The following is a 20,800-nucleotide window of genomic DNA, read 5'->3' as shown; positions in this document are numbered from 1 at the left end:
TATATACAATGGAATATTACTCAGCCATAAAAAGGAACTGAGCTGGGTCATTTGTAGAGACATGGATAGACCTAGAGATGGTCATACAGAGTGAAGTAAGTCAGAAAGAGAAAAACAAATATTGTGTATTAACGCATATATGTGGAATCTGAAAAAACTGGTATAGACAATCTTACTTACAAAGCAGAAATAGAGACACAGACATAGAGAATAAACCTGTGGATACCAAGGGGGAAAGTGGGGGGATGAATTGGGAGATGGGGATTGACATATATACACTACTGATACTATGTATAAAATAGATAACTAATGAGAACCTACTGTATAGCACTGGGAACTCTACTCAATGCTCTGTGGCAACCTAAATGAGAAGGAAATCCAAAAAAGAGGGAACACGTGTATACATATAGCTGATTCACTTTGCTGTATGGTATAAACTAACACAGTATTATAAAGCAACTATACTCCAACAAAATTTTTTTTAAATGTAGAAATTATATATCCTAACATATATATGTATCTCAAATCCATTGTTTTTCACATTCAATTTCTTTTTCTTTTTAAAGATATAGCGCAATACAAAGTTTAAAAAATAGAATTAAAAACCAAATTTATACTAAGCACTAGTTCTTTTGAAGTAACTCAAAGATAAAATTAGGAAAATACTAACCAATGTATACAATGCTGAAGGACTGACTGACTTGCATATGAAGAAGCTGACAAGGTGATAATGACCCAGTAAGCTTCACTTTCACTTGGTGAAAACTCAGAGCTTACAGAAGACAGCACAATACTGACAAAACCATATAATTCTACTTTTTAAAAAAGTTCTTTTGAGGAAACAAATATAGGAACACCAATTACAACTTTAATTAAATAATCATTATTATCACTAATAGTCACCATTTCTTGGGTGCCTATCATGTGCTATAGGCACTATACTTAGGGCTTCACAAACATTTTTTTCATTAACTCATTACAATAATCCTCCATGATCAGAAATAATACATCCACTTTAAAGATGAGAAAACTAAAATGCAAACAGATTACAAGATCTTAAAAACAAGATCCTAAATATTCTTGCAAACTTTAAAGTGATTTCTGTGATTCAAGGAAAAAATAAAGCTATAAAACTAGATATTCATGCTTACATTTCTCTAATTAGAAAATTTCCGTTACAGAATGAGAAAAAAATTTTTAGAGCCAAGCCTTTATTAATTTAAGCCAGTAATGTTTTTTTATTGCTCACCTCCCTTAAGAGAGGTTTCATCTTGAAAGGATGTTCTTAATGTTAGATTCAAGTTCAGAGCTATAATAGATATGGTCTTTTATCTGAACAGTCACCACTACAAAAGCTGTAATTAGCCTTAATAACCAAGTTAACCAAATTGAGTAAGTCATCCTCCAAATTTTATTAATTCGGAGTCCCACTTTGAGCATTTATCTCCTTCCCTTCCAACACACTCCTGCAACATTTGTAGCTTTAAAAATAAAGCTCTTTGATGATTAAACACTTCATTCTGCTGTCCCTCAGAAATACAAACCCTTTTAAAAGGACTCAACCAAAAACAGGACAGAGCACTCAGTGAAAACTTAGCATTTCCAGCACCTAGCAGATGACCCGGCATCTAGAAAGTATTACTGGTTCTTTTACAAAGGACACTTAATTATTTGCTATGAAGTACAATGAAAATAAATTCAATACTTTTAAATTGCTTTCCTAGCTTCAATGCCTCAAAGTATATAAAGGCAATTATCAAATCATCGGTGTGTGCATCATTAGGTTTCTGAATTATCCATGGCACATTTCAGCTCTAGTCTAGCTTCTTCTCTACCACCCAGCATGCTTTTACTCTCCTTTCCACTACTCCACCTAATCTGCACTCAGTGATTTCAGCAAAAAGATGTGCTGTAATCTACAAGTCAAAGTAAAGCAAAACAAGGAAGGCAACTCCCCTGGGATGAAGGAAAACAAAACCGTTTTTTTTTTTTGCACAAGGTGAATGGTTCCAATCCACTCAGTGGTCTTAAAATCTGTTCGCATCCTATACCTGACCCAAATAGGCAAATAACATGGACAGAATCACACGGAGACAGAAGACAAATCATCACAAAAGCCTTTTTATTTTTAAAATATTTTTATTTTTTTATAACATATGGATTCATATATTTATAGATTATGCTCCACTAAAAGTTATTACAAAATAATGTCTATATTTCCCTGTGTTGTACAATAGATCCTTGTTTTTTTATTTTCTACATAGAAGTATTGGATTAAGAAAAACAAACTACTATCTTTCCCACCCCCTTCACTCTCCCCACTGGTAACCGCTGATTTGTTCTCTGTGAGTCTACTGCTATTTTGTTATATGCGTTTCTTTCTCGCATTTCTTAGATTCCATGTACAAAAGTCTTTTTAGTCGCTTCTGTATTCTACCGGTCACACTGCCAATGGACAAGCACCCACACTCTCAACAAATGTAGGTAACAAGAATTAATGAATTCTAAATGTCCTGAAGGCCAGTCTTGTCCATCAAACATTTCGATGTACAAATCACCACCATTTTGCCCCACATACCCAGTGTTTTACATTTCCAACTAGAATAAACGTTTGATCCACAAACTCTGATCTGGAAAGGACAAGATATGGATTACCAGCTGCAAGACCTTGGGCAAGGCCACTTAGACTCTCTGTGGTGGCAGTCCCTGATTTAAACAATAGAGATAATAATTCCTACCTACCTTGTAGGGCTGTTTACACTTAAGTAAGATAATACGTGCAGAAATGTTCTGAAAACTGTAGAGTTCCACCAAGCACCAAAAGGTGCACTCCAGCAAACCCCGGTGTAGAAGAGTTTGATGTTGAGGAAATTGAGACTCGAAAGGTGAAAACAAGATTGAAGGACTCAGCTTGTGATTCTCTGAATACCGTTATAAATATTTCTACATTTAATAAAATAAAACAATTAAGAGAACATATTAAACAAAAAAGTATCAGTGACATTAAACACTTAGGCTAGTAATAATGGGTTCTTGTGCAATTAATTTCCACTTGCTATATGTTTTTAGCTAGAAACATCTTTTAGTGTCTTCTTTTCCCTTGGTTTCAAAGATAGGGTTTTAAATGTGTTTTGTTTTCCAGTAGGCCTCCCAGGCCCCACCCAAGGCCCACAGTCACTTAGAGGTCTGAGATGCTTTGGGTAATTTTATCCTTACCTACTGGAATGGAGGAGGCATTTCTCAAACTCATCCCCAACCCTACAGGGTTATACAACGTTTTCTCTGCCCATGGTAACCTCGTGCCAAAGGACGGACAAAGAGCAGTGCTGAAGCCTGTTCAGACGCTTCCTTCCTCAGCCTCCCTCCCCTCCCCCTCCCCCCTCAGAATCTCGGCCAAAACTTCTAGTCTACCGTTCACTCTCCGTCCCTTTTTAGTGTCAAGGGTTCCAGTCTTCTTCAGGAACTCAAAATTAAAACTTACTGGAACCCAAATTCTTATTTTTGGAGGGGAAAAACCTGGAAGTCAAACCAGGTGAAATTTGGTATAAGGAGAATATGAAGGTGAGGAAAAATTACCTTAAAAATACTAAAAATGGCGATGTAGAATACTCTAGGACCGTTTTACACTACTTCCTAGTAATACAGATTCAATTTTGACAAACATTTTAGTCCAACATGAGGGATAAAAGTTAACTGAAATAACAGAACTTCGTTTTTACACATTATTCTATTTGACACTGCTAGAGACTTGGAAGATAACCATTAGAAACAGCATGAAGTATTGTCAGATGTATAACCCCTGTTCTGGTTATCTATTACTATGTAAAAGAACTACCCTAAACTTACAGGCTTAATATAACAATGTATCATTGTATCTCATAATTCTGTAGGTCAGAGATTCTCTCCTCCTTACTTTTCCCCTGCCATAACACAGCCTCTCTACGTGGACAGTGTGAGCTTTCTCATAACATGGAAGGCTCAGGATAGCCAGACTTTTTACATGAAAACTCAGGGCCCTAGGACAGAACCTTCTAAGAGACAGGAGGTAGACACTGCCAGTCACTTTTAAGGCTTGGGCCCAGAAACTGGCCGAAACATCTACTGTCATATTTCGTTGGTCAAACATCTACAAAAATGAGAGAACACAGACCCCACATCTCAATGGAAGAGTAGCGAAGGATCTGTGGCCACTGAAATCTATCACTATCACCGGGAAATAATGTAACTCAGCTAGATTACAAAATGGAAAACGAAGGTATTTACCAATGGGTATGAGAATGTTGTTAGTTAAAATTATCAAATCCAAACAAACCGCTCAACATATGAAAAGAGCTGCAAGTCAAGCAAAAAACAAAAAAGCCATTATGAAAACTTAACAGCATAAAGGGTATGCCAACACACAGTATTAAGTGCTGATTTGTATGTTAATTTCTATCCCTTCAAGGAAAATCCTAATAATATCATGTTACCCATGTTAGATTTCTAAATAGAGTCTACATTTAAAGTTTTAAAATGTCTGTCTTTAGGGTACAAAGATCACTCCATCTAGTTCAGCGAACATATTTCTGAAAGTGAATGGCATCTTTACTTATCCACTTGCTGCCATTTATTGAATATACTTCACACTAACCCTATGTGAAGTACTTTACATACATTATCACATTTCACCCTCAAAGAAAGACTCACTTTACAAATAAGGAAACTGAGGTTCAGAGACAAGTAGAAATGTTGTGCTGCTATTAAAGATGGCAGCCAGGATTTGTTACCAAGGCCCATGATCCGACCCCCTAACTAACATTCTTAAACACTGTGGTGTTTAGCCTTCTGCCTAGAAACGTGGTCAAAAAGCACCTCTGTAAGTGAGGCTTCCTATGTGCAGTTAGCGTATATGAATTCTAAGATTAATGATTTTAGTCTTTTGACAGAATCACTGATCTGCTCCCTCATATTTCAGCAGTATAATACAAATGGTATATTATTGTTGAAAATTATGAAGTAGCCTAAACGTACTGCTAATAAACCCTGTACTTTATTTAACCATCTACTCTTATATACTTAGAACATGTTGCATATATATTAATAGAATCATACCCAACAAAAACTTACCACAGGTCCATCTAAAAAGATCTAATGAAACAAATGAAAACTCTGTATTTTTCAGGACTGACAGGCATAGCAAATAAGTAATTTCACTGCAGATTAAAACAGCAGATAAACAATCAAAAGCTCAACTTACAATTCAAGATTGATTATTCAAGTCAGAAGAAATCTGTTTTCTCTGAAAATATGATGATGTACTAATATGAGGTCTCTTAGAGTGGAGTCACATCAGCATTTCTGGGATAATGCACTTGTGTGTGACTGAGTGTGCTCTTTGCCTGCTGGGTGTATTGCTGGGTGGAGCATTATGATCTGTGACTGAATAAATCAGCTGGCCATTCTCTATCTCTTGCTATTCCCCACAATCAATATAACCTGTTTTTAAAGTTCTTTCTACTTCATGAGTTTTTGTTAATATGCAAATCAATTCAGTAATTAATATAAAAGCTAGACATTTTTTATAAAAGACATTTTGGAATTCTTTATAAATGTGCTCTTCTCCCTATTTTCCAGAAGATACGATGTGTATAATGCTACTGGAGACAGCACAGGGGTAGTGGCAGTGGGAAGCGGGGGACGAAGGGGCAGGGCAACCAATACCGCCTTCTCTAAAGGTGAGAAGAAAGGCCAGTGACTCCCTTTTTCCTCTGTCTCCAAGGTGGAAAATGAAGACTTTCACCTGGAAAATTTAATTTCTACTTTTTAATATCATGTTTATTCTTATGAAATAGTAGTAGGCAAAGTATAAAACAATCACTTTTGGTACTTCCCAGGGTTCCATAGTTATAAAACAATTCATAATATTTATAATATTTATTTTTGTTCTCAGAGGCTATTATAAGAGGCTTGGATTTCATGCGTGATCCAGTTAACTAATTATACTTATTTAGAGGCCATGAAATGCCTAATTGCAGTCACAAATAGAAGATCACTGGCAGAATTAGTTCTGCTAGCAAAACTGTAGTCACAAAATTTCTTGGGTCAGACCACACAAAAATTGCAACCCTAATTATAGTATCGTTCGCAGTACAATTCAGTCTTAATATGTTAGTAACCCACGTTTGGAAAATACGTTTAACTGGTAAAAACATTCTCTGTACTTTAAATTTGGTACGCTAGTTCCTAATTCACTAAAATACTTCTGGGGAAATTTCAAAATAAAGCCTCAGGGACACTGTAAAGAGAGAGCTTTTGAGATTACGTAGGTCAAGCAGGGCTAAACCCTCAGCCAAACGGCATACAACTGGTTATCATCTACCCAGGCTCTGAGAAAAGATGGAAGTAGAATCACCATCTTTTTGTGGTCAAGAAAGAAAATAAACCACAGATATTCCAAAACAGCTAACTGGTATCCTGGATAATGTTCCTTTCAGGCAAACCTGTGGCCCTCATCTAATTAATATGCAGGCTTTCCATCCCATGTGACGTGTCAGTGCTACTGGGTCAACATGCACAGCGCATCAAACACAACCTGACCTCATTAGGAACCTGGTCCTATAGGAAGTGACCAGAGCCAGCTCCTCCACCACTCACCACCCTGCTCCTTTTTGAGGGAGGGAGGAAAGGAAAGCCAGGAAAAGTAGAAAGAAGAGAAAAAGACACAATGACACACGATGTCTTAGTTTGAGATACAAAAGGGCAGTCAACAGTGAGGAGAGGGAATGTGAACTGTGGTAACCTGCAAGAACATTTCCCATGTGCTCTGCACTGGCTGCTTAACTGAACTGTCTTCATAAACAGTGCCATGATTCGTCCAACAGTCATGACTCCAAGTCTATATAAATCTAGTTCTGAAAATACTCTTTAGGGCTTCAGGATGCCTCCCTCCAACAAGCTGCCCATTGGGCCCACTTTCCCAGCATAGACAAAGGGCTTCCGGAATGAGAAAGAAAGTGTTGTATATTATCTAAATTATCTTACGCCTCAAAAATCCTCATTATGCCTTTTTACAGATAAGGAGACTGGGGTTCTATCTAAGATAAGGAACTTGTCCAGGGTTACACAGTTAGTGAATATGAGGATCAGAATCCATACTTAAAGAGCGTCTGGCTCCAAGAACCCTGTTCTTTATATTCTAGTTGTAGGCTCTAAACACTGAAACAATCCTGTTTAAGACAGAACTTACCTCAACTTGCCCGTTTGAAAAAACATGCCTGGTTAAGTGTGGTAAAGAATTACTTGTGAATATATATTACAAACTGATACAGAATTGTGACGTACCGTATGAAATATATTAGATCTAGCCTCAAAATTTTCTGAAACACATCCTACATTATATAACCTCACTTCTTCTGTTGTCTTACTTGGGCTGCTTTTTATTTTTCACGTATTCTGTTTTCTAACTAGATTATAAGCTCCCCAATGGCAGTGCCTACCATAGGGCACTATAAACAGTAGGTTCTTTTGAATCTGCCTGCTGCACTGGTAAGGCACGCTACTGTCCACCATATTTATAGATAAGTGCTTCCCTAAGCTACCGGTACAACAACCTTCCTTTCACTTACCATGGAGAACTAATTTAGGACAATAGATAATCAGGAGCCCTACCAAAAATAATCGAATTTACCAATGGTTATGACTATAGAATACTGATGACAGGTAAACACTTCAGCTATAGTTGTGTAACAACCCCAAGGAAATGGGTTTATAGTATTCTGTCATATTGGAACTCCAATTTTACTCATTAAAAACAATTTCTCAATACACTGACTTTTCTATAGAGTTCAGAAAGAATCTGTGATGGGTACTGAGTTTCTTGAAGAACAGAATGTTTCATTTTGCTCTAATTCATTCTATTACTGAATTAAACTTTGATGTATTGGTCTTGACAAGTGCTTCATGCTGATTGTATTGTGTATGATAGTATAATCACTTCCCTTGCATTTCCCACTGGCTAGCTGATTAATGCAATAGATTACCTGCAGCACTGATGGCAAGGGGGAATCACTGCCCTTCCATACCCTAACCTGTGTTTATATTTCAGTGTGCATCTGTGTGTGCGCGTGTGTGGCTCCTCAGTACACAGATGTCCGTGAAGATTCACCTGTACATGGGCAGGAAGGAAGGAAAAACCAGAATGGTAGGAAAGGAAAACTGAGGACACAGTGAAGATCAATGCCTTTCAATCACTGTTTTCAGTACACCAAAAATGCTTACTTCTTAATGCTTCCAAATAGGTGTCTAGCATTACACTTCAATTATTCATTCACTTTTTATTCACAAGTATTTACTGAGCACCAACTCTATGCAAGGCATATTTTTCTTCTCACCTTTACTGGAAAACTAACTTTTAAAAAATGAATCACTTTCAATGTTCTATTAGTAGACAAGAAGGAAAAAAGTAGGGTGAGATTATTAAATGGACACTAATACAGGGACGAACAAGGATGGCCATGAAATTAGTTTAAATGCCCCAATAAAGACAGCAACTGACAAGAAGACTATTAATATTAACCACAGAGAGTAGTTTAATGGTTTCAAAACAGACAAAAAAATCTCTCAGATTACTTGGTCTATACAGGATCCTAATTGTTTAGCAAAGAGCATTTTCTGTGTATGATCAATATGTATGGTGAATAGGTTGCTGGATATATTAATCTCATCTTTAAATGTGTGTGTGTTGGGGGCAGGCGGGGTCGGGGAGAGGTGAATTAAGACTTTTGTGCTCTTGGCAGCATTTTGAAAGCATTACTCCTAACAGAATTTTCTCCCCGTTCCCAGCTTATATTTGACCCAAGTGTCCTGTTTAGGCTCCTCCCATAGAACCCCCTCAGCCCTTGCTCATCACAAAGGAAGACTGTGGCTTCCAATCTAAGCCATTTCAAGACTGTTTATCGCTTAAGTCTGATTCCTAATTTATGAATGATTCTCTCTCCTCCAGGTTTGCTGAAGCAAATTCTGAAATTTACTAAATTACCCAAAAAGGGGCTGGGAAGCACAACCTGAGGTCAACAAGGTTCAGCTGGTCATAGCTCAAAATCACAGAGATTTGGATTTCCATTTCAAAGGTTATCGCTGCTCATAGAATTGAGGGAGTGAGCCACATTTTGCATAACCACTACTACCACTACTCCTGGCAATTCATCTCTAGATCAGAGCCGGAGAAAATAGCCCTAAGATCAGTCTAACTCATCAGTCTAAGATCTACTAACTCATTCAAGCAATGTCAGATGGCACCTGTACTTTACATAGAGTCCTATCCTTATTTCAATTTGGAATTTTGAACTTGAGCACTAAAAACAATGTTATGAAGTTATCAGACAAGCTTACAGCAGCCTCACAAAAATTCACCTACTGCAAATCATTTGCCAGCCCGCCTTCCACCTAAAATATATAAGGGAAAGTTATTTACATAAATAAAAAAGTCATTCTCAGGTATACCCTTAAGATGGGTGGCTGTTTAAAAGCCTACTGAAGATAGTCACTGTCAAGCACGTATTTTAAATCTCGGAATCCTTTGTCCTAGAGAAATCTTAGCGGAAAGCCTAGTGTGTAAAGAGGCAGGAGGCGCTCTACCGGCAGGAGAAGGCCCTGCCTCCTCCTACCACACTCTTCTCCCTCCCGCCCCAACCCAGGGGGGCTCTGCGACGCAGGGTCTGCACTCCCTATCTGAGTGACAACCATCAGTCCTTTCCTTGGGTTCTCCCCCGACCTCACTAGCCCACCTAAGCTTAAATGAACCATGACAACACTTGCAAAGCACCTCGCTAGGCGCCAGCACATGCAGAGAACAGCCTAAGTGGCTGCTGCAGTCCTCCCTTGGCTTCCACTTCTCCCATTCTAGCTCCCCGCATCCTTGACTCCCCGTGAAGCCCCTGGGAATCGCAGATGGCTTAAAATGAGGCTTCTCAGACCTCGTTAATTTTTGTATGCTGCCACTTCAGGGTAAGAAATGGTGAAAGGAAATGATCCCCAGCCTGTCTTTCTCCGTTTTCACTCCCTCACTCCTCCTATGCTCTACCACGATGGGACGCTCTGGAGATCCACATTCTAGGAAGGAGACTCCCCCAGCCAGATTTCCCTTTGGTGGCAGTTTCTTGAGGGCAAGTTCAATACTAACTTTTAAGAAGTGAGAAAAGTAAGGAGAGAACTTTTCCGAAATTGTTGTGAGCAAGAAAAGAACACATTATACCAATGCTCTGACATTCCTATTAGCCACGAATGTGAGAACAAAATCTACCACCGATGGACTCATGTTATAAATAGAAAGACAGCATAAAAGAAAGTAACTGGAATTTATTCTTGGTACAAACAATGCTACCAGCACACTACATGTATAATATAGAACACTAAAATGTATTACATCTTAACTCCTAGTCAAATCTCCGTGGTCTATATTTAGAAGAGTTTAGAAGAGGGGGTAATCCCCAAGTGTTGTTAAAATTATTCAATTGTACACCTAAATAATTTAGACAATGAATATCATTAAGAGTCTCCAATTGGCTAAATAGGATCAAATCATCTGTAAAGATCTCTTTTAATCCCGAGAATCTACTCTTTTCTATTAATATGTATTTTTAAATTTTTCTCTTTATTTTCACTATTTCTCATACAGGGTATTGAATGGATAATTAAGGCCTAGCAGCTGCAGTCAAGAGAAGGATGGTTGATAGTATTACACAGGAAGTATTTATCGTAGATTTGCCCACCATATAGAAATATGCATTCTCTCTTTTGGTTAACTTCTGACCCAAACTAGAAATTACTCTGCCTACTTAAAGCAGCAGAGAATAAACCCCTCTTCCCATCCCCACAGCAGAACAGAACCCAGAGCCCTCTGACCCAAGAACACAGAGGTCTCAGTTTTAAGAGACAAATAGCAGTAGGACCACACAACAGAGAAAGAAACCAGGCCCCAGTAATGAGGATCCAGCAGCAGACAGACATTCTGAGAATAGTGCTGGAGGGAAGCAAAGCCTCCTGAGCAACACAATTGACAAAGCCTCTGTATTTAGAGGGAGCTCCGGATAATGAGGGGAAAAACAGAGGCTGAGACAGGAGCACGCAACCCCATCCCAGAGCAGGATGGCCTAGCCCATGTGCAGGAGGGGGTCTGCAGAGCCTACAGACCACATGAGGTGAACACAGGCCAGGACAAAGACAGTGACCTAAGGGTTTTCACTGGCTCCGTAACAGAAGGGACTGGAAAATGAGACCAAAACTTCAATGTATCCCATCTACAGTATGTAGTATCTGTATATTATGATACACTTATTACATAATACAGTTCTCAATCAATAGCATATATTTGGCTACTCTAAATTAGTGTGTTTTTTCAGAGTCTGAAGTTAGAGAGCCCCTGTGAACACAGATGGGCAACTAGGCTAGGTAAGCTCTGCTGACAACTGCAATCGGGACTGTGGGACCATGGGGCGGGTGGACCCATGGCAGGACAGGCAGCTTTTGCAGGATTTACTGCCATCTAGGTGAGCTTGACTTTGTCCCTGTTCTCCTCTGAGGAGAGAGACTGCCAGGAAGAGAGGCATACTAATCTTTTAAAATAAGTTGAGGATGGTATCTAGTTTAGTGGTTAAGTCTTTGAAGTCACTGACACATAGGATCAAATTCCTGCTCCGCTGCTGTGACCTTAGGCAAGTTATCTGGTCTCCTTGTACCTCAGTTTTCTTGGCTATAAAACTGGGGCTAATAACTACCGATCTCACAGGGTTGTTTTAAGAATTTAATAAAATAATGCATGCATTAACTGCTTAGCATAGTGCCTGATAAATAATTGTTGGCATCTGCGTTATGTTTAGTAGCTGGACCAAAATGGAAAATAAAACAAAGCAAAAATCTAGATCCTGTAATGTCTACTCTCTCTCCTCCTCCTCCCCCTGAAGTTAAGTAACAACGAAGAATAACAAGGTTGGACTGAAAATCTTAAAGACAACATTTTGGATAATGAGTTTGAACCTTTTACACCATCCCCCATTGAGTTCTCCCTGTCTTCATTCATGTTATTCCTTCTTTCTGTAGTATTCTCACTACTTCTTCCCTACAACTCACCTCCATGAACATTCCTGTAAAACCATGTTAAGTTCAGTCTACTTATTCACTAATATGTGAATAAATTACTCTATCAAAGTGCTCCGCAGTTCATTCAAGCCTGTTCTAATTTCTCCTTTCTCCTGATGACTGTATCTCTACTCCCTCCATACTCCCAGTACCATCGTCAACGGTAAAATCAAATATTTAATACATCTATTCTCCTTGACATAGCAAGTGCTTAATGCATACTGATCGGGAAACCACAACAAGACTTCTGGAAAGAAGCGTTAACAGGAAGGCATAGAAATGGTGTAAGTGGTTAAGCTATATTCTCCTTGCACCCAGGGAAGACAAACTGGTAGGTGACAAGCAATCCCTGATATGTGGTTCATTGGGATTACATACTACACTTACAGCTACATGGAAGTTTCCAAGTCTGTACTGACATCTTTTTGCTGCAAGGGGGCTCTGGGAATTGCTGTTTTCTCCACTGCACTAGCAAAGACGTATCAACTTATATGGCAAACTGCACTGGAATGCTTTCCAGTTCTCGATGAGAAGCAGTCACTCCTTAGCCTATTCACTAGCCACCATCAGCTTCAAAATGCGGAACGCCTGAGTCTGAATTTACCATAGAAACTAAGTAAGGGGCTCCAAATAGTGGGGGAATTACTAAGCCTTTTGCTTTTGGAGACATAAGATGGCATATCACAGAAATTTCTCCACAATTACCTCCAAAGCAGAGCCTTTAGAATCTTAGTTCTGGCTGTGCACAAAGGCCCTCCTGTTACTTAGAGTACCATTTTGAATGTGTGACTTAAGCATATGTTTTCTTCCTTATTCGAGAATAGTGTGGGTGGGTGCAAAAGAGGCCAATAGAGATGACTACTTGTATCTGCGATGATAGCTGGGACAGGGTTCTAGGTCCATGGAGTAGGTAATTTTTAGTACTTTGCAATATCTGTGGTCCCAATGGGTGGGCTAAGTTCTCTATTGCTAAATGTAGATTTATCCTGATTCCAAGTCCCCTGAATCTTTATACCCACTCTATCTATCCAGCACCCTACCAAGGAACATTATTATCTATTGCCTAATAAGGAAATGCAAACTAGAAAGAAACATCTAACTATGGCTATTTCTGCTCACACACAGTGAGGTACCTGTATCAAAAGCTTTGAAAAGAACTCAGAGATACCACCTTGTTCTTGTGAACTGAGTGAGCACAGCTCAGAGCAGTAAGGCTCTTGCAATGGCAGCCCAGCCTCTCCCAAAGAAACAAGGTTACATGCTAGAGAGCAAAACACATGACTCAGCTCAGAGAGAAAGTGTTTAAAATTTGGGGAGGAAAACATATTATGCAATACATATTATGAAAATGAAAATTTAAGAATTTTTCCCTGTGCTAAAACTGTAATTAAATCTTATTTAACTGTTTCCTCTAATGACATCCATTTTAATTAGGTTTTAATAGACTGGCAGCCACAACCTATAGTTTTATGAAGCAAAATAAAATTACAGTCTTGGAAGACATTTAAGGAAAGAGAACCATCAACACAGATGAGAGGTTACAATACATCCCCTCATCCCTAAAGACCCCCACGGTAATTAAGTGTGCTGAACAGACAGCCATTAGGGCTAACAGTGGGTGTGCTCACCAATCTGCACTGGGCTTGAAATAACTCTTGAGATCCAAGGGTTATTTCTGTGATCCGTATTCCAGAAAATCTGCATGGAGTAAAGAACACAACTGAAAAGGTATGTATTCTATAGCTCTACCAAAGATGTGTAGCCACTACCAAATATGCAGCCTCTACTGTTGCAGTGGGCTGTCTTAAGATTTTAATATATACATGTTCTTATAGCTGATCATGATACAACAACACTCATCTTCAGAAGACTGCCATATGTTTGGGAAAATGAACATTATGTAGAGAAAGTAAAATTAATATATGAAAAACTGATTCACATGCAAGATAAACGTATCTGTAAATGAGATGCACTAAACAGGATCTTAATAGTATGCATCTGTATCTATTTCACACTACATTATGAAAATCAGGGAGTAAATCAGAAAAATTAACTCAGACCAAATGAATATCATAGGCATTTATTTTAGAAAAGAACTGAGCATAATCACTCCTTTGTTAGCCAGAGGATGGGGCAAAGAAATTGGGCCTTTTGCTATCTCAAATAAGTACGCGTATCTTTATTTGAAAGAAAGAAAGAGTTAAATGAATATATGTTATTTTTAAAACTAATTTTGAAACATTGGTACTTAAATTTTAATAAATCACATATACTCAAAAAGTTGTAAATCTTGGGGAGGGGGATATCTGATCCTATGAAAAAAATACAATTTTGTAATCTGGCTGACAATCTGATGCCTCTAAATCTCTCTGCCAAGAAGCAGTTCCTTGGCTAAGATACTCTTACTAGTACACTTTCATCAGATTAAGGCTTTCATGCCAGGAATTTTTTTTCTCCTGGGGTACCGGCCATTGCCAGAAATGGACCTATCCAATCTACCGGTGCTAAGGAGTTAAGCATCTGAGATTTAATTTAACAGTTTCAGCTTTATTAAGCTGTCACAGAGCGGCCCTACTTTGATAACAGTAGCTGCTCCAATTATGGCTTGGTTTAGGGTTGACAAGTATAATGATTCATTCGTGGCACATGAGAAGCAATAAAAGGTTGTTTTGCATTACAGCTTTAAAAATGTGGGCACTTTTTTCATTTAATTTGTCACTTAGCTTTTGCTAAGAGGACATTTAAATTGCAGTAAAAGGCAAATGGGGCTTTTAGTTTAAATGTAATCCCCATATTTAAATGATCTGTAATGGTGCAGTGTTGGAGTGGGAACACTATTGTCTCACAGTGGGTCCTGATGGTGACATGTGACATTTGTATTCAGGTCCTGTATTATCCATGTGGCTAAAGGGCTTCCAATTTCATTTCACAGCCAGAAGCCTGCAGAAAACACCAATTAACTTGCAGATCCCATTTGCCGACAAAACTCAGCCTCTTCTCAATGTCTGGCATCTGGCAGTGCTCAGCATTTAATTCCAAAGCAGAGCCTTGAAGCAATGTGAGCCCTGTGCAGGGGCACAAAGTCAAATTCCCCCATTTTCTTAAGAAGCAAAACTCTTTCCTTTTGTAGTCCAGAAGCAACTTTAAGTTAACTTTTTTGGTGAATGAATATTAAGATGTGATAACTGCTGTTACTCCTACATGAGATTCTTCACAGAACTTAGAACTCATTAAAATGGCAAGTGACCTCTGCTCACCATCACAGTATGTAGGAGAATTTATAGCAGTCTAGTGATGATTGGGTTCGGGGGAGGGAGGGTGATTTGTGAAAAAAGAAAATACAGGGCAAGAATATGTATTCTTCATCCTGGACTAAAGTCAAAGAACTTGTTTAAAGCCTGGTCCATAACTAGAAAAGTAGTCCATCAGAGGGTATAACTAGCATTAGCTAGTGGAAACTTCCACCTAATGAGAATTAATACTTTTGATTGAGGGCTGAGGTACATAATTTTCAAAGCCAACTTGCAAAAGTGAAATATGACTAATGGATTAAATGCAAACCCTGAAAATTTTATTTAACTATATCACTTGCACATTTTTTTTTGGTAAAATTTTAGTTGGTATTTTCTTTCTAATTAGTTATTTGTTAATTCTAAGCTTCTTTAAGTACCAAAGCTCTTTAAATTTTATTCATTTAATATTAATCCAATAATAGTTCTTTTTTTTAATGCTAATCCTTTTTACTGCCATAAACCAACTAGTCAATTCAACAGTTACTACAGAGTTACAAGATTGAGGAGTCTTTACTTGTAAATCACTCAGTATTCTATAAAAATTTTTGTTTAAACCATGCTTTACACTTGTGTTCTCCAACCACCACACCGGGCCCCCAAACATTTCCTTCCAATACATTGAAAGGATCCACTGTAGTTACAGATTGATTTAAATTTTGATTGAGGGAAAGGCCACTAAGCATTACTTCAGGTGACTCAAGGGAAGTACTAAGAAGGGAGCTATTACAAGATACTTAATAAAAATATTAGGGAAAAAGGTCAACAAATATCTAACAGCTGGCAAATAGCAGACACACGTTAAAAAACAAACAACAAAACAAACAAGAGTTGTCATCCACAGCCCAGTTCCTGAACATACATCCTATTAATGGGAAAAAGGAAACTTTGGTGTCCAATTCTCTACCAACCTGCTGTACAACCCTAGGTCACACTATGTCATTTTGTGGAAGTCTTCTAACCTCCTCAGACTTCAGTTTCCTTATCTGTAAACAGTTCATCTCAAAGGTCCCTTCCAAGCATTATTATCATGTGGTATCTTCACAGACATCAGCCTCTCTTGGTCTAGACATGGGATCAATAGCATGATGTGGTCCATCATTAGCCAAGAGGAAGACAGAAGGTGAAGGTATGAAGACTTCTACTATTCAATTACACTGAAACTAGGATCTTCTAGTAAATATACGTATAACATAAAATTAATACAGGCATTGACAAAATATTTGCCAAAAATTCCATTTGTCACATATAGATTTCTTAATAGACAAGATAACAAATACATTATTAATTTCCCTAGCAATGAGCATTGAGTAACAAGAGTCATCCCCCCCAAACTTCCCAGTAAACATGAGTAGTAGATTTCTCATTTTTTCAACCACCTGCTATATTTATATCTTTACCACCACGGATTTGGAAAGCAATAAAAATTAGAGTTTGCCATGTCTTTTCCATTCTGACAATCAACAGTCCATCTAAGTCAATAATAACGAAAAAAATGAAATGAATATTCAAGCTACTTTTGATACTTTTAATGTGGGCAAAAGGGGAAAACAGCCAAATTTTAGCTGAACTGATTACAATATCAGTCTAGAAATAAGTAATCAGTTCTATTACACCAAATACCTGTTTTGAAGTATAGCTTTTTTTTTTCAAATATTTAAAAGCAGATCCTGGGCTTGCTTTCCTCAACACCAGACAATGCCCCAAAAACACTGCCAAGATTGGTTCCTGCAAATGCCTCATTCTTCCTATTCTTCTAACAAGTGTATAATGGCAACAAGTTCATATAAAAGTAGCTCTCTCTCCTGCAGTACTCTGACCATGCTCTTTAAACATTCAACCATGGTCTTTGTCCACACACAACTCAATGGCAATCCATCAGGAAATTTATACTTACCCAGCTCATCCCAGAGCTGCCTATATTTGTCAGTCATTGCGGTGCCTTGTTGCCTCCAAAGTGACAGACGAGGGTCAGCCATGAACTGCTCTGTTATCAAAGTCAACATTCGGGCCCCATTTGAGTCCCTCATCTTCAACATCTCCCGCACCTAGTGGGGAAAAAACAGACCTTCAGAAAAATGTTTAAAAATGAACAGCAATACAGAGACAGACTACTTTATTTCTTTGGGGAAGCAGGGTGGGGTGGTGGTGGTGGTGATGGTGAAGTCTTGACACCATCCTTCTTAAGCAAACAAAAGTTGTTAAAAACGAGCCTCTGAGGGACTTGCCTGGCAGCCTAGTGGTTAAGACTTCACCTTCCAATGCAGAGGGTGCGGGTTTGATCCCTGGTCAGGGAGCTAAGGTCCCACATGCCTCGTGGCCAAAAAAACAAAATATAAAACAGAAGCAGTAATGTAACAAATTCAATAAAGACTTAAAAAAAAAAAAAAGTCCACATCAAAAAAAAAAAAAAAACTTAAAAAAAAGAAAAAAACAACAAAAAAATGAGCCTCTGCCGTAAATGGCAATTTAATCAGAGAACTGACCATTAATTTTTTAAAATTATGTTTTAGAATCCACACAAGGAAAAGAAATTTGTGTAACTTCCCAATTTTCCCCCAAAATGTTTTTTGTTAGCCTACATAAAAATAATACCAAAATAAACAAGACAAATCATTTGGCACCTTCCTGACTCCCTAACTGATTGCACTTACCACCAGAGTAGTAGAGTCTAAAGCACTGTACTGAGAACTCTTTAGAGATCTTCTAAATTGATCTGATAGTGTTTATAATAACAGCATCTGTCCTTCCGTTTTTTTTAAAAAGAGCTTTATTGAGACGTAATTCACGTACATACAATTCACCAATTTAAACTGTACAATTTAAACCTCTTTCAGTGGTTTTTAGTATATTCAAGTACAGGTTCTACAAGTGCCTCATTTTTTGAGGTAAATTAGTAATTTCACTAGATTCTTTCTCACCGAGGATTTCGATGTAAAGAGCAACAGCATACTTCTATCCACTCGGATGGGACTGTTTCTGCAATGGTAAGAGGAAATGTAAAGGGCTATAGGTTCAGAACTCTCTTGCTCCAAATGAGCAATCCTTGAAGCAGAATCATAACCACTGACCTAGTAAGTTAACTTGGCTTCTCTGCTGGAACCTCAAGCTCTGTCCATTATTCTTCTGTTACATTTCCCAAATAAACGAGAAAACAAGAAAAGAAACACAAGGCTAAGTTGCTCTACAGGAAATCCTAAATGAATCCATCCATTCTTAAAGTCTGTACTGCTATGTGTTCAATGAATAGGAATCCCAGCTGAACATCAGTTCTCTGTGTAGAAAATTAGTGGAGCAAGGTCATAAGTAGTAGATAAGGAGAGGGGAGTCCTTTTATTCAAAATTCTTTCTATGTGAAAGCCAAATGAAGGAGGAAACAGCAGATCTTCAATAAAGCAGCCTAAACCTCTAGATCAATAGGTTCTGCCTCAGTCCTGTACCCTGACAAGTAATGGAACCCTCCCCTCAAACTAGGCTTCAGAATTTGAGCCTTGTAGAGAACTCAAATGTACTTCTGCACTGAATCACAAGGGTATGCTTCCAGGAGGGTTTTTTCAGTAATCTTAAGAAGTACTAAAAAGGAGAAAGAAATGGAGTTGCCATTTATCGGACATCTTGCTAAAGAGTTTTACATTCATGCTTACCTTTTAATCTTCACAACAACCATATAAAGTAGGCCAGATTATAAGCCCCATTTTACAAATTATAAAGCCAAAGGACAAGAGGAACAACTGGAATCAGAACCCAGATCTGCCTTAACTCTGGAAGTTATGCCATTTCCAAAATTAGATGTTGTTCTTACTTCATATGGCTTATACAATGTGTACATCATATATGAGGATAAAAATAGCAACTGCAGGTCAGTCTAATACCTCTTTCACATTGCTTCCACTAGGCCACAGTGTACTCTCTGCTGATACGAGAAGCTATGAAGTACTTCCTGTGTGTCTAAATATACCAAAACTTTAATATTACCTCTGTATATCATGGATTTAATTTAGTATTTATTTTCCTAATAAATTTCTAACCTACTACTCAGTTAGCAATAGCAATGAAAATAAATGCTTTACTATTAAGCATACAAACCAGAACTATTAACCAATACTCAAATACATATACATTAATTACAGCCTAATGGTAATTAATTTTCAGACTGTTGACTGTGAGGTATTACAAGAGTCTGAAGTGCCTATGAATTACCAAAGAATGATTAAATCATGTGAAATAATTTTAGAGTTAAATGTATTTTTACTGTAATCTAATTCTTAAAAAATTGGCAATCTAAGTATGGTATATAGAATAAATCTTTTTTTTTTTTTTTTAAGGCTGCATCACGTGGCATGCTGGATCTTAGTTCCCTGACCAGGGATTGAGCCTGTGCCCCCTGCATTGGGAGCATGGAGTTTTAACCACTGAACCACCAGGGAAGTCCCAGGATAAAACTTCACTTAAAGGGTTTTCATTAATCAGAATATACTAATTTTTGGCTATAAGCAGTTAACAGAGTTTACTCTAATTCTTCTGAACTAAAAAAGCTTTTAATTATTATGAATATTAGAGAAGTTGTTTAACAGAAGTATCAATGAACAAAAACCAATTTGAATACGTTATCTATAAAGATGGCTGTACCCCCAATGAAAAGACATTGCTTTAATATTATTTAAAAAGCATTTTATCCAGTATTTAGATATGTGTTTATGGTACTAAGAGTTCTGTGTAAAGCAACAGACACAGCTTCTGTTCACAATGAACTTATAATGAAGATAACTTTGTTTCTTAGGCTATCAAATTTTGGTGATGAAAATTAACATTTACCAAGGCCCAACTACTGTTAGACACCATTATCATTTAACACCATAATCACAACAACTTGAATGGATGTGCTACTATTAGCTAATTTTATAGATGAGGAAACTGACTTAAATAACTTGCCAAGGTACATACACTCAATAAGATTTAGAACTGAGATTTAAACCCAGGTTTGTATGACTCCAAAGTTTATGCTCTTGAAACTAATTTAAAGATATTGACATTAAACTAATTATATAAAGCACATCTTAAGGACTATATTCAAAGGTATGCTCTACTTGGGAAAATTAACTAGAAGAAGAAAAAACTTGAAAAGATGGCATTTCAAATAACATTGAGCTATTTTATTTTTAGTACTGAACAGTTTTTCAAAATTGTATAAATTGCCACCATTTTATTAATAAGAGCTGAGAAAGACAAAAATGGCCCATATCTTGTCTAAAGACACCTAAGTAAATTAATGCTTGCATTACAACACAGAAGTCTCTAATGGTTGATAATAACCTAGTCTATTCTTCCCCCCACCCCCCGTTTGGCCATGCCACATGGCTTGCGGGATCTTAGTTCCCCAACCAAGTATTGAACCA

General features: G+C 37.7%; 1 protein-coding gene across 1 annotated transcript in view; it reads right to left on the bottom strand.

Moving 5' to 3' along the window:
* The window catches only part of ZSWIM6 (zinc finger SWIM-type containing 6), a 200,342-nt gene that overhangs the window by 35,459 nt on the left and 144,083 nt on the right, over positions 1-20,800 (bottom strand). Inside the window, exon 4 of the mRNA XM_036848198.1 lies at positions 17,302-17,452. Within this exon, the coding sequence (XP_036704093.1) occupies positions 17,302-17,452 (151 nt within the window). The remainder of the gene's footprint in view (positions 1-17,301; positions 17,453-20,800) is intronic.

Source organism: Balaenoptera musculus, chromosome 3 (assembly GCF_009873245.2).
Source record: "Balaenoptera musculus isolate JJ_BM4_2016_0621 chromosome 3, mBalMus1.pri.v3, whole genome shotgun sequence".
Classification (NCBI taxonomy): Eukaryota; Metazoa; Chordata; class Mammalia; order Artiodactyla; family Balaenopteridae; genus Balaenoptera; species Balaenoptera musculus.
This window is presented reverse-complemented; position numbering and strand designations above follow the sequence as displayed.